The 15,270-nt window shown below is 39.1% G+C and overlaps 1 protein-coding gene across 3 annotated transcripts in view; it reads left to right on the plus strand.

Annotated features, from left to right (window-relative positions):
* The window catches only part of MLLT3 (MLLT3 super elongation complex subunit), a 254,166-nt gene that overhangs the window by 142,768 nt on the left and 96,128 nt on the right, over positions 1-15,270 (plus strand). For all 3 annotated transcript variants that reach the window (XM_057723974.1, XM_057723975.1, XM_057723976.1), the window contains one exon: positions 6,040-6,183. In XM_057723974.1, coding sequence (XP_057579957.1) covers positions 6,040-6,183 — 144 coding nt within the window. The remainder of the gene's footprint in view (positions 1-6,039; positions 6,184-15,270) is intronic.

Consider the following 15,270-nt stretch of genomic DNA (forward strand, 5'->3'; position numbering starts at 1 on the left):
TTATATATGTGGTTATGATGTCACTTATGTATGCTTTTATAAACCACTGAAGTCAGGAATAAATAAGGTTACAGAGACACACATATGTAGTACAAGAGCATGAGTTGAAAGGACAGCACAGGAACTAAAGGGCATGGCTTACTGGGGAAGGAGAGATGCAGAAGCTCATATTTATAAAATTTTATTTCTTTAAAGAAAAAGGTAAATTAGCATGGTGGAAGTGTTAACATCTGTTTAAACTCAGTGGAAAACATGAGTTTAGTATTTTAAGTACTTTTCTGTATGTAATTTTTAAAGTAAAATTATTACTCTGTCCTTTCTTTTAATTTATCTTCTTAGAGTGTCTTAGAAACCAATTTTTTGCTATCTTCCATTCTGGATCTCCATCCTGCTGAAATGATCCGTGGGTGAAAATTTAATGGGTCTTCTGAGTGTACATCATTTTATTTATCCATGGAGTTTACTCAGCTCTGCCTTGAAGAAAGAACATCCATTATAATAATGGTTTATGAAAAAGTATTATTTCAGGTTTTCACGGGACATGAGAGAAAGCAGCAAAAAGACCTCCACCTGATGTTGGAAGGGGCCTACCACTGCATATTCAGTGTATATATCACCCTGCCCTTGGTTGCATCTCCAATCTTGTACTCTTCCTGCTTACAATAAGCTTGTCTTCAGTTTTGCTCACTTATTTGAGTGGTCAGAGTCAAGAGGGGTGGTGGAGTGTCAGTGCTTCTTTCGAGTTCGTGTTTGTGTATTCTCTTATTTTGTGTTTGTACTCAAGAAAACAAGCCTATCTGTGAGAATCATGTGTGTTTCAGAAACTCTAAACCAACAGGCCCAATGAACATAATTGACTGTAGCACTTCAGGTTTGAAAGGATCCCATACTTCTCTCTTTCATTTTGTCCTAGAAAAGTACACGAGTGAATGTCAAGGACTGAAGCAGACTGAGAGGGATAATTTGATATTGCCAAAACCAGATTTCCACTTCTAGGAAATGTATTAGTTTTATATGGAGAATAAATACGTGCTTCCTTGTTTGAACTTTGAAGAAGAATCTTTTCTATGGAGCATAAATTGACATTATATTGATGTTAGCCCTCTAAGAAAGATATTCAGTTGGTCAGAACACAAATTTATGGGTACTTTTTACTTACCAAAAAACAAACAAACAAACAAACTTTAAAAGAAAAGCACATTCAGGATTCCTACAAAGATAATCATTTTCTGTGATCCTTAGCCTTAGTTTTACTGAAAAGTGATATTTTTTTTTCTTTTTGGTTTTAAACTGATGTGAACTATAAAGTGATGTTATTACCTCACTCTGCTGATAATTATTATACTCATCAGTGTATTTTTCTTTTTAAAAAAGTATGCAAGAGTGTACTCTAGTAAAAGTAAGTGGAATAAAACTTAGGAGTTATTCCTTTCACTTTATTTAATCATTGTTAACTATTTGGTGTAGCCTTTCCAGATTTTTCCCCATGCATTTGTACAGATAAAAATTATGTCTATGTAGAGATTGGCAAGGGCATAATACATAATTTTAATATTTTTTTGTTTGACTTGCCTTTAATTCACTTAGCAATATGCCTTTCCAAGTCAGTTTTTTAAAAAATATCTACATAGTATTCCATGATAAGAATATACTTACGTGCACATCATCCCCGTTTTTTAAAAAATAAGTTTGTTTTTGTTTGTTTGTTTATCTTATTGGCTGTGTCGGGTCTTCGTTGCTGCACACAGGCTTTCTCTAGTTGTAGCGAGTGGGGGCTACTCTTCATTGTGGTGCACAGGCTTCTCATTGCGGTGGCCTCTCTTGTTGCAGAGCACGGGCTCTAGGCATGTGGGCTTCAGTAGTTGTGGCACATGGGCTCAGTAGTTGTGGCTCACAGGCTCTAGAGCACAGGCTCAATAGTTGTGGCGCACGGGCTTAGTTGCTCCGTTGCATATGGGATCTTTCTGGGGCAGGGGTCGAACCCATGTCCCCTGCATTAGCAGGCGGATTCTTACCCACTGCACCACCTAGGAAGTCCCATCCCCGTTTTTTTTTGCTATTATGAACAGTGCTACCATGAACGTTTTATTTTATATCTATATCTGTCTATATGTTTTTGCACACATATTTGAATATTTCCGTAGAAGAGATTCTTAGAAGTAGAATTACTGGGTTACACATTTAGTATGTTTATAGATACTAAACATGCATTTAGTATGTTGACAGATATTGCCAGTGTGTCTTCCCAAAGGCTTTACCAATTTACACTCCCAATTGTAAGGTAGAAAATGGCCCTTCTTATTTTTTAAATTAATTATAAGGTTGTATTGACTATTTTACAATTCAGAGGAAAGGCAGGTAAGTAATAAAAAATGATTGTGATAATTGCATTAATAAAGGAATGATATAACAGGGATGTCTAATTCACGTGGGATTGGGAGGGTTAGGAAGACTTTTCAGAAGGTTCATGCTTCAGCTAGGTCTTGAATGGTGAATTTGAACCAACCAGGTAAAGGATGGAAGTATGCGGGACAGGAAGACATTCTAGGCAATGGGGAATACTACATGTGAAAGGCAAAATGAATGAGATCATATGAAGAACTGGGGAACAGCAAGTGCTTCAACATTGTGGAAGGACAAGGTAGAGTAAGAGAACAAAGGAAATGCAGGAAAGGTATTAAGAGACTATAATGGTTGTTACCAGGAAGTAGGGTTTTATCCTGTAAAAAATGATGACCCATTAAAGGCTTTTATATCAATGGGAAGATACAGTATGATTTTTTTGTGTTCAGAAGGTCACTCTCTTGTCATTGTGGCAGGTAGAATGGGGTAAGTTCAAAAACAAGGAGGCGACCAGATGAAGAATGATGAAGGTCTAAGTTAAGGCAACAGTTATGTTGACTAGAGCAAATGGCATAGATTTGAGAGTGCCTAAGGAGGGAATACTAAACAGAACTGAGAGACAATTTGACTGTGATGAGGAAGGGAGAAGGAAGCATTAGTGATGACATTTATGGATTTTAGCCTTGGGAAGCAATGAAGATTTCTGTTTGTCATGGTATAGAGTATAGGAGAAAGGACCCATGAAGATAACTGCAGTTTAAGATGACGCATGAATTTGCTGTTGCTGCGGGTCACCCTTGTGGAGGTGTGGTTAGACTGGAACGTGAGCGTATGGCAGTCAAGTGGGAGCTGGGCTGTAGGTGAAGAGAGGGGAGTCCCTGCCATGTAGGAGGAACTAACTCCCTGAGAATGGGTGTTGTCTCCCTGGGGAGCTTTGCAAAAAGATAAAGGACATTTAAGGGTCAATGAAGAAAGAAGGAAGCCTGTGAAGAAAACTCAGAAGGAATGCCAGTAAGTGTGAGGAAAACCAGGAGAGAATGGCTTCCTGATGAAGGAGAGAAGGAGCAAGTTTCGTGCCAGATTAGTAATGGAAGTGAGAGGTAGTGAGTAAGTGAGTGGAGACCATGATTTGGGGAAGTTAGGATGAAGAGGTGAAAATCATGAATTTGTATTAGGTAATGCCAGCATTCTGACACTTTCAGGTGCTAAGGCTTGTTAGTCAAAAGACCTGGGTTCAAATCACTGTGTTTTGTCACGTGTTAACAATATAACATTCTTTTTTAAAAAAGGAAAACATTGTTTTATTTGACTATGTAATTTTAGAAAATATTGTGTTTTAAAAAACCATAAACACCTCATACATTGCTGGTGGGATTTTAAAATGGTGCAGCCACTCTGGAAAACAGTAAGGCAGTTCCTGAAAGTGTTCAACATAGAGTTACTTTATGACCCAGAAATTCCACTCCTAGGTGTATACCCAAGAGAAATGAAAACGTATGTCCATACAAAAACTTATACACAAATGTTCATAGCAGCATTATTCACAATAACCCAAAGTGGAAACAGCCCACATCTCTATTTACCAACAAATGGACAACCAAGTCCTGGTATACCCAGATAACGGATTATTATTTGGGCATAAAAGGGAACTGACACGTGCTGCAACATGGATGAACCTCAAAATGCATGAACCTCAAAAACATCATGCTGAGTATAAGAAGCCAGTCATGAAAGATCACGTGTTGTGTATGTATTTTATGTATGTTCATGTATTTATATGAAATGTCCAGAATAGGCAACTCCATAGAAACAGAAATAGATTGGTGATGCCAGGGGGTGTGGGATCTGGGGGACTGGGTAATGACTACTGATGAGTTTGAGGTATCCTTCTGGAGTGATGAAAATGTTCTGAAATTAGAAGGTGGTGATGGTTTCCTAACTCTGTGAATGTACTAAAAACCGCTAAATATTATACTCTGAACGGGTGAATTTTATGGTATGTGAATTATTTCTCAATAAAGCTGTTATTAAAAAAACATAAATAGCTGTTATTAAAAAAACATAAAATGGCAAAGCTAAAGGCAAATGAAAAAAATAACATTTCACAGAGATGGTTAATATCTAAAATACACAAGGAGGTTTTATATAAAGTAATAAATTCTAAGTGCTTTAATTTCCTCATCTGCGAAACAGAGCTGACAACTGACCCAAAGGAGACCTGTGAGAATTAAATGAGATAAATGTTCAAATATATATTATAGTTAGTATTATCCTCAGTATTCATTTCCCCTTGGATGCCTGAGAATCTGTCTTTAGAGAGGTTTAGATGTTTAGCCAGCTAAAGTAATGGCTGGAGAGTAGAACTTGAATATCATGGAATTATAATTATTGTGTTTTCTTGGATATGGTGCTGCTTTGTCCTCCAGAAAAATGCCATATTTTCATTCATTTTACAGACATTTAGTGAATTTCTATCATGCACAGGGCACTAAACTGGTTGTTAAGGGTACGATGATGATTCAACCATTATTCCTACTTTCAAAGATCCTATGATTTAGCAGGGTAAAGGGAGATAAGAAGAAGACAGTTATTCTAAGATGTGGCAGGAATAAGAGAGAGAGGCACTCAGAACAGAGGGGAGGCAATTGGGAGTGGAGTTCAAGGAAGGCTTCCCCCAAATATAACCTGAGTGGAGAGGGAGGAATAGACGTTATCCAGGTAAAGCAGAAGGTGGAGGAGTGCGGGTAGGCAATGGAGGTAGTAATGTACAGCAAGGATGAAACCCAGAGTTAACCTAGAATGAGCAAATTCTGGGAGCAACCAACCTCAGTGTGTGGCCGGACCACCAGGTGGGTGGAAATGGTGTGGTGAGATATGGAACCAAGAGCTAGATTGTGAAAATCCCATGTGGCGCTTAGGTGAGTTCAGATTTTTGTTCTGATGACATCGGGAACTTGTGAAATTTTAATCAAGAGGTGAAAATGGCTAGATTTTTGTTTCATGTGGACAATTTTGAGACCTGAATGAAGAAGAAATTGATAATCTGCCCTGAGGTAGGAAGAACTACTAGAGGAAGGAGTTTATAGTAGTTTGAGCAATGAGTAAGAGCAGGACAGTATGGGTTAGAGGACTTGTTTAAGGAATGTTTAAAAGAGAAGATGGCGACTGTGTTGGGTGGTAGAGTGCGAAGGGGAGGGAGTGGCTTCAGGGGTGTCTTAGATTTCCAGGTGACTTAGCTGTGTTGGTGGTGTCTTGCTACTTGAGAGGCTGCAAGAAAGACGATGAGCTTATTCTTTTTGGTTTTCCTCTGAGACGAGAAACTAGTTTTTCAGATGTTTCCATTTTGCTTTGTAGATAGTTCCATGATGATTTTCTTCCCAGTACTTCTTTGACACTGTAGCTGTTAGATGCCTGGTCTCTATCCTTTTCTTTTTTAATTAATTTTTATTGGAGTCTAGTTGCTTTACAATGTTGTGTTTGTTTCTCCTGCACAGCAAAGTAAATCAGCTATACGTATACATATATCCCCTCGTTTTTGGATTTCCTTCTCATTTAGGTCACTACAGACCATTGTGTAGAGTTCCCTGTGCTATAGTCTGGGTCTTTTCTGATCCTTATCAGGAGTAAATCTTTGCTTTCTAAATTTCTATTTATGTTGAACTTTCTGTTTTCTTTCTTTTTTTTTTTAACCTCTAGGAAGAACCTAAGAAAGTTCGCTTTGATTATGACTTATTCCTGCATCTTGAAGGCCATCCACCAGTGAATCACCTCCGCTGTGAAAAGCTGACTTTCAACAACCCCACAGAGGAGTTCAGGAGAAAGTTGCTGAAGGCAGGAGGGGTAAGTGATGCGGTCTTATAAAAAGCCTTCCCATAAAAAACTAGTTGCTAGTGTGTCAAAAACTACAATAATGTTTGAGAGAGGTAAAAGAAATGAAGCACCTTAATAGCCTTGCTGTGGACTCATGGTTTGAGAAGATGAGGTAAGCAAACAATATTTTTTTTTAAAGTTCTTTATTGGAATATAATTGCTTTACACTGTTGTGCCAGTTTTTGCTGTACACCAAAGTGAATGAGCTGTATTTATACATATATCCCCACGTCCCCTCCTTCCCGCGACTCCTTCCCACCCTCCCTATCCCAGCCCTTTAAGTCATTGCTCCTCATTGAGTTGATCTCTCTGTGTTATGCAACAGCTTCCCACTAGCTATCTGTTTTACATTTGGTAGTGTATATATGTCAATGCTACTCTCTGACTTCATCCCGGCTTCCTCTTCGCCCCCCTCCCCTCCCCATGTCCTCAAGTCTGTTTGCTACATCTGCATCTTTATTCTTGCCCTGTCACTGGGTTCATCTGTACCATTTTTTAGATTCCGTATATATAACTTAGCATACGGTATTTGTTTTTCTCTTTCTGGCTTACTTCACTTTGTATGACAGACTCTAGGTCCATCCACCTCACTACAAATAACTCAATTTCATTCCTTCTCATGGGTAAGTAATATTCCATTGTATATTTGTGCCATATCTTCTTTATCCATTCATCTGTTCATGGGCATTTAGGTTGCTTCCATGTCCTGGCTATTGTAAATAGTGCTACAGTGAACATTGTGCTACATGTTTCTTTTTGGATTATGGTTTTTTCAGGGTATATGTCCAGTAATGGGATTGCTGGGTCATATGGTAGGTCTATTTTTAGTTTCTTAAGGAACCTCCAAACTGTTTTCCATAGTGGCTGTACCAACTTACATTCCCACCAACATTGCAGGAGGATTCCCTTTTCTCCACACCATCTCCAGCATTTATTGTGTCTAGATTTTTTGATGATGGCCATTCTGACCAGCGTGAGGGGATACCTCATTGTGGCTTTGACTTGTATTTCTCTAATGATTAGTGATGTTGAGCATCTTTTCATGTGTTTGTTAGCCATCTGCATGTCTTCTTCGGAGAAATGTCTATTTAGGTCTTATGCGCATTTGTGGATTGGGTTATTTGCTTGTTTGGTATTAAGCTGCATAAGCTGCTTGTATATTTTGGAGATTAGTCCTTTGTCCGATGCTTCGTTGGCAAATATTTTCTCCCATTCTGAGGGTTGTCTTCTTGTCTTGTTTATGGTTTCTTTCGCTGTGCAAAACTTTTAAGTTTCATTAGGTCCCATTTGTTTATTCTTGATTTTATTTCCATGATTCTAGGAGGTGGGTCAAAAAGGACCTTGCTTTGATGGATGTCATAGAGTGTTGTGCCTATGTTTTCCTCTAGGAGTTTTATAGTGTCTGGCCTTACATGTAGGTCTTTAATCCATTTGGAGTTTATTTTTGTGTATGGTGTTAGGAAGTGTTCTAATTTCATTCTTTTACATGTAGCTGTCCAGTGTTCCCAGCACCACTTGTTGAAGAGGCTGTCTTTTTTCCATTGTATGTCCTTGCCTCCTTTGTCAAAGATAAGTTGCCCATATGTGCATGGGTTTATCTCTGGGCTCTCTCTTCTGTTCCATTGATCTATATTTCTGTTTCTGTGCCGAAACCATACTGTCTTGATCACTGTAGCCTTGTAATGTAGTCTGAAGTCAGAGAGCCTGATTCCACCAGCTCTGTCTTTCCTTTTCAAGATTGCTTTGGCTATTTGGGGTCTTTTGTGTTTCCATACAAATTGTAAAATTTCTTGTTCTAATTCTGTGAAAAATGCCGTTGGTAATTTGATAGGGATTGCATTGAATCTCTAAAATTGCTTTGGGTACTATAATCATTTTCACGATGTTGATTCTTCGAATCCAAGAACATGGTATGTCTCTCCATCTGTTTGTATCATCTTTGATTTCTTTCATCAGTGTCTTATAGTTTTCTGCATACAGATCTTTTGCCTCCTTAGGCAGGTTTATTCCCAGCTAATTTTTCTTTTTGTTGCAGTGGTAAATGGGAGTATTTCCTTAATTTCTCTTTCTGCTCTTTCATTGTTGGTGTATAGGAATGCAAGAGATTTCTGTGCATTAATTTTGTATCCTGCTACTTTATTAAATTCATTGATTAGTGCTAGCAGTTTTCTGGTATCATCTTTAGGGTTCTCTATGTATAATATGTCATCTGTAAAGAGTGACAATTTTACTTCTTCTTTTCCAATTTGGATTCCTTTTATTCTGTTTTCATCTCTGATTGCTGTGGCTAACAATTCCAAAACTATGTTGAATAGTCATGGGGAGAGTGGGCACCCTTGTCTTATTCCTGTTCTTAGAGGGAATTCTTTCAGTTTTTCACCATTTGGAACAATGTTGGCTGTTGGTTTTTCATATATGGCTTTTATTATGTTGAGGTAATTTCCTTCTATGCCCATTTTCTGGAGAGTTTTTTTTTTTTATCATAAACGGATGTTGAATTTTGTCAGCTTTTTCTGCATCTATTGAGATGATCATATGGTTTTAATCCTTCAATTTGTTAATATGATGTATCACATTGATTGATTTGCATATATAGAATAATCCTTGTATCCCAGGGATAAACCCCACTTGATCATGGTGTGTGATCTTTTTAATGTGCTGTTGGATTCTGTTAGCTAGTATTTTATTGAGGAGTTTTGCATCTATATTCATCAGTGATATTGGTCTGTAATTTTCTTTTTTTGTGACATCGTTGCCTGGTTTTGGTATCAGGGTGATGGTGGCCTTGTAGAATGCGTTTGGGAGTGTTCCTCCTTCTGCTATATTTTGGAAGAGTTTGAGAAGGATGGGGTTAACTCTTATCTAAATGTTTGATAGAATTCGCCTGTGAATCCATCTGACCCTGGGCTTTTGTGTGTTGGAGATTTTTAATCACAGTCTCAATTTCCGTACTTGTGATCAGTCTGTTCATACTTTCTATTTCTTCCTGGTTCAGTCTTGGAAGATTGTATTTTTCTAAGAATGTATCCATTTCTTCCAGGTTATCCAATTGATTGGCATATAGTTGCTTGTAGTAGTCTCTCATGATCTTTTGTATTTCTGTGGTGTCCGTTGTTACTTCTCCTTTTTCATTTCTAATTCTGTTGATTTGCATCTTCTCCCTTTTTTCCCCCATGAGTCTGGCTAATGGTGTATCAATTTTGTTAATCTTCTCAAAGAACCAGCTCTTAATTTTATTAGTCTTTGCTATTGTTTCCTTCCTTCCTTTTTCATTTATTTCTGCTCTGATCTCTATGATTTCTTTCCTTCTGCTCACTTTGGGGTTTCCTTGTTCTTCTTTCTCTAAATGTCTTAGGTGCAAGGGTGGGTTGTTTATTTGATATTTTTCTTGTTTTTTGAGGTAGGACTGTATTGCTATAAACTTCCCTTTTAGAACTGCTTTTGCTGCATCCCATAGGTTTTGGGTTGTTGTGTTTTCATTGTCATTTGTTTCTAGATATCTTTTTATTTCCTGTTTGATTTCTTTAGTGATTTCTTGGTTGTTTAATAGCATATTGTTTAGCCTCCATGTGTTTGTATTTTTTATAGTTTTTTTCCTGTAATTGATATCTAGTCTCATGGCGTTTTGGTCAGAGAAGAAGATGCTTGATATAATTTCAATTTTCTTGAATTTACCGAGGCTTGATTTGTGACCCAAGATGTGATCTATCTTTGAAAACGTTCCGTGTGCACTTGAGAAGAAAGCGTATTCTGTACTTTTTGGATGGAATGTCCTATAAATGCCAATTAAGTTGAGATGGTCTAATGTGTCATTTAAATCTTGTGTTTCCTTATTTATTTTCTGTTTGGATGATCTGTTCATTGATGTAAGTGGGGTGTAAAAGTCTCCTACTACTATTGTTTTAGTGTTGATTTCCCCTTTTATGGCTGTTAGCATTTGCCTTATGTATTGAGGTGCTCCTATGTTGGGTGCATAGATATTTACAGTTGTGATGTGTTCTTCTTGGATGGATCCCTTGATCATTATGTAGTGTCCTTCCTTGTCTCTTGTAATAGTCTTTACTTTAAAGTCCAGTTTTTCTGATATGAGTATTGCTACTCCAGCTTTCTTTTGACTTCCATTTGCATGGAATATCTTCTTCCATCCCGTTACTTTCACTCTGCATGTGTCCCTTGGTCTGAAGTGGGTTTCTTGTAAACAGCATATTGTAAGGGTCTTGTTTTTGTATCCATTCAGCCAGTCTGTGTCTTTTGGTTGGAACATTTAATCCATTTACATTTAAGGTGATTATTGACATGTGTGTTCCTATTACCAGTTTCTTAATTGTTTTGGCTGTGTTTTTGTAGGTCTTTTCGTTCTCTTGTTTCCTGCCTAGAAAAGTTCCTTTAGCAATTGTTGTAAGGCTGGTTTGGTGGTGCTAAATTCTCTTAACTTTTGCTTGTCTGTAAAACTTTTGATTTCTCCGTCAAATCTGAATGAGATTCTTGCTGGGTAGAGTGTTCTTGGCTGTAGGTTTTTCTCTTTCAAGAGTTTAAGTGTATCCTGCCACTCGCTTCTGGCCTGCAGAATTTCTGCAGAAAGATTAGCTGTTATCCTTATGGGTTTTCCCTTATATGTGATTTGTTGCTTTTCTCTTGCTTCTTTTAATTTCTTTCCTTGTGTTTAATTTTCATTAGTTTGATTAATATGTGCCTCAATATGTTTTTCCTTGGATTTATTCTGTATGGGACTCTGTGCTTCTTGAACTTGATTAACTATTTCCTTTCCCATGTTGGGGAAATTTTCCACTATAACCTCTTCAAATATTTTCTCAGACCCTTTCTTTTTTTCTTCTTCTTCTGGGATGCATATGATTTGAATGTTGGTGCTCTTAATGTTGTCCCCGAGGTCTCTGAGACTGTCTTCCATTCTTTTTATTCTTTTTTCTTTTTCCTGTTCTGTGGCAGTTATTTCCCCCATTCATTATTCTGCCTCAGTCATTCTGCTGGTTATACCATCTAGAGTATTTTTAATTTCAGTTATTGCATTGTTCATTACTCTTTGATTGCTTTTTAGTTTTTCAAGGTCCTTATTAATTGTTTCTTGTATTTTCTCTCTAATTTGTTTTTGAGATTTTGGATCATCTTTACTATTATTACTCTGAAATCTTTTTCAAGCAATTTGCCTATTTCCTCTTCATTTATTTGGTCTTGTGGGTTTTTATCTTACTCCTTTGCCTGCAGGTGTTTCTTTGTTTTCTCATTTTGTCTGATTTATAGTGTTTGCTATCTCCTTTCCCTATGCTGCCTAGTGGTAATTCCTTTTGTTTCTGTTCTCTGCCCCCTGTGCTGGGGTTGGTCCAGTGGCTTGAGTAGGCTTCTTGGTGGGAGGGTCTGGTGCCTGCTTTCTGGTGTGTGAATCTGAATCTTTTCCCTCTGATGAGCAGGGCTGTGTCAGGTGGTATGTTTTAGGGTATCTGTGAGCTTAATATGGCTTTAGGTAGTCTGTGTGCTCATGGGTGGGTTTGTGTTGCTGTGTTGTTTGTAGGTTGGTGTGAGGTACCCAGCACTGGCAGTTGCCGGCAGTTGGGCGAAGCCAGGTCTTAGACTCTGATAGAGGCCTCTGTGGGAATTCTCTGTGGTTACTCATCCCTGTGGCTGAGGACTCTCTAGTAGTCTGTGTCCTGGACTCAGTGCTCCCTCCCTAGAGCCTCCAACTTGACTTATGGTCGAGGAATCCAGACTCCAGAGATTGCTTGTCCCAGCAATAAAGACTATCCAAGCCTCAGACTAATGATAAAAGGTTAAGTCAAACAAACAAATACTGAATCAGGGAGACACATACATGCACAAGAAACACAGAAACAGAACCCAACAGAAGATAAAGCACTAGAACAACCTGATAGAAGAACCCCAGAATGCAATCAATCAGACAGTTAAGGAGAAAACCAACAAAAATTCAAAACCAGAAAACCAAAAAACAATGGAAATTGAGAAAACGAGGACCAAATATAAAAGGGAACAAATAGAAGCAGGAACAAATATAACAAAGAGCAAGAGAACAACCTGACAGACTGAAGATTCCCAAAATGAAATCAAACAATTATAATTAGAACTCAGATAAAGAGAAAGCATAATAACAAAAACCAAAGCAGTATGTCATTTGAAGAATAAAGCAAAGAAACAGAGCAGACCAATAATACTGACTAAAAGTATAATAAGATAAAATAAAATAAAAAAGGATAGAACACAGAGCAACAGAAGAGCATAGTATGACTGGAAAGAAAAAGAAAAAGACAAAGAAATACAAATGCATTAAACATAAAGAAGAAAAGAAGATAGGGGCAATAAACTCAGCAGTATAAAAAAGCTAGCTAGAAATAGAAATATATAAAAATGCTTAAAAAAAAAGTAAAAGAATAGAAAATATATTATAAAACATGAAGATTCCTTAGGGCTAAGATTGTAATTAAAAAAAAAAAAAAAGCTAGAACTCACCACAGAATGGATCAGATCAATAGAATTAATAATAATAATTCTTTTTCCTTCGGTTTGCAGCCACCTTCGCCTCCCCCAGAGGTCCACTTTTGCCTCTGGTTTGGACTCGACCTGCTGTGGGTCCTATGGGTTCCACTTAGGCTCTGATGTGGCCCAATTCCTGTGTGTGCTTGTTCCCACAGTCCACAGCTGCCAGAGCTAGACCTTTATCATTTGTGGAAACATTCATTGTCTACTCAGATATTCCAAAGTCATAGGGTCTCTGTAGCTGATCACGGGGATTTAGTCTGCAGTGTGTTTATCTGATGGAAAGATTTTAGAACCTCTTCCTTAGTCCCCCTGTCCCTGGTGTTCAGCTTTGGTTTTGTCCCTGCTTCTGTGTGTGGTCTGATCACCAGTGTTATCCTGAGGCTGCCTTGGAGCTCTTTGGGTCTGCTTCAGTGAGGATTTCCTTTATTGTTCATGTGCAGATGCAGGTGTGTGGGGAGAGAGGCTTTAATAGTGACTCCTCTCCCTCTGTGTGACTCAGGGCCCTGCTTGGATCATGGGAGCCCCAGGGATGACGCCGAAAACGCAGGGATGCTGGCAGCAGCTGTGAATATAGGAAGTCTAGCCTTCGTGTAGTTCTTTGCTGGTGCCCGGCACAATGTGCCTGATGGGCAGCCCTCGGGGGGCTTTTTGTATTACTCTGTGACCAGCAGAGCTTCCTTTATTGTTCATCTGTAGGTGCCAGTATGTGGGCAGAGAGAGGGTACAAGAGTGGCTCCTTTCCCTGTGTGTGAGTCAGCAGTAGGGCCCTGCATGGGTTGCGGGAGCCCTGGCGGTGGTGGCAGCACCTATTGCACAGGGAAGCCAGTGGCCCAGCTACAAGCGGAGTGTCTCCAGAGCTGGCCCACTCTGTGGACTTCTGGCTCTCGGCAGCAGGCACACCAGGCCAGCCCTGCCGCCGCCCCCCACCCCCCCCCACCCCAAGGGGCTTTTTTTATCCCTTGGCAACAGCCAGGCCCAGAGTGGGCCTCCCTTTGTTTGTCACAGGCACGAAAAGAGAGGCTACAGTAGTGTTTCCTCCCCCTGCTTGTGAATCCACAGTAGCGCCCCACCACCATGGCCGCCCAGCTTTCCACAGTAGGCATTCTTTGCTGAGGATTTCTTCCCTCCTGTCCTCTCAGTCTGTCTCCCCACAGCCAACAATATTTCTCACCCTGAACCAGTTCTCCAGTTCCCGCGTTCCAGCTCCCAGACCCCCTGTACTGCTGTGAACCCACGTCTCAGTCCAGGACACGCAGAGCCATGGTATGGACCCTCTGTGCGTCTCAGTCTTTCCCGTCTGCCACAGATCAGCCCCTTCAACCTTCTTTGTACAGTCCCAAATGCCTCCCTTCTGACCCAGTCAAATTCCCCATTTAAGAGGGGTTTCCCCATTGGATAAGGAGGGCCTACCCGAAGTCGGCAATCTCTCCTCTGTTTCAGCTCCCCCTGCCCCAGGGTGTAGGACCCATCCCTTTACTTTCTTCTCCTCCTCTTTCTCCTTTTCCCCCGCCCTCTGTCCTACCCAATTATGTCAGGATCTTTGCAGTCCTTTTTGGTGTCCAAGGTCTTCTGCTAGTGTTCAGCCAATTTTCTGTGGGAATTATTGCGTCTTTTGATGTATTCCTGATGCATCTGTGGAGAGACATGCACTCCACATCCTTCTACTCCGCCACCATCTTTGTCCCCTCAACAATATTTTAAGTAGATGTAAGTCTGAATTACATTGTTGGTTAGAACAGCCTTACAGTCTAAGCAGTTCAAACTTATTTCAACAACAATCCCAAACGAAACTATCCTCAGTTAAGAACAATGCCTTAACTTTGTTATATCAGTATACAGAAAATTTTTAAAGTTGAAGGTTACACCAAAAGTTATATGCAAATGTGTTTTTGTCCAAATTTTCTTGGTCAGTATTAATAGAAAATGTGTACTCATTCAAATTACATGTTTTGGACATTTAAAAGCACTGTTTTGTTTATTTGAATTGTGTGTAGGTAATAGAAGGATCTTTCTTTTTAGGATAATGATAATGTAGTGTGGTAATTTTTTGCCAAGATGAATTGGCTAAAATGCGGAAAAAGTTTTAAGTGGAATTTCTCATGAACAGAAGCATATGGAATTTTTGCTTGCAGTTAAGTCAGCTGTGCAGACAAACACTATTGATGGGTCAAAATCTACTTTACATTGGCTACCCCAGGACCATCAGCTTCTATTGAATATGTCAAATGAACTTCTTGTGTCATCTTATGTGGGCAGTTCAGACCCCATAAAATGTTGCAGTATATTCTTTTTTTTTTTTTTTCCCAGTGCATTGTTTAGGATTTCTTTCACTTAGTTTTACTGGAAGGTTTTTGATAGTTTTTCATCCATGAGCTTATCATTGTATATAAGCATGCATAGACCATAACTTCTCAAGATGCCTGATTTCACTGAAAAACTGTGCCTGAGGGCTTTGTAGGAAAGAATTGAATTTTATATAGCACAGAAGTCCTTTCCCTTTATGGGGATATGAATAACCACTTTGAGAACCTTAGGAAACTGTGGACCCTC

The sequence above is a fragment of the Hippopotamus amphibius genome, chromosome 2, assembly GCF_030028045.1.
Source record: "Hippopotamus amphibius kiboko isolate mHipAmp2 chromosome 2, mHipAmp2.hap2, whole genome shotgun sequence".
Classification (NCBI taxonomy): domain Eukaryota; kingdom Metazoa; phylum Chordata; class Mammalia; order Artiodactyla; family Hippopotamidae; genus Hippopotamus; species Hippopotamus amphibius.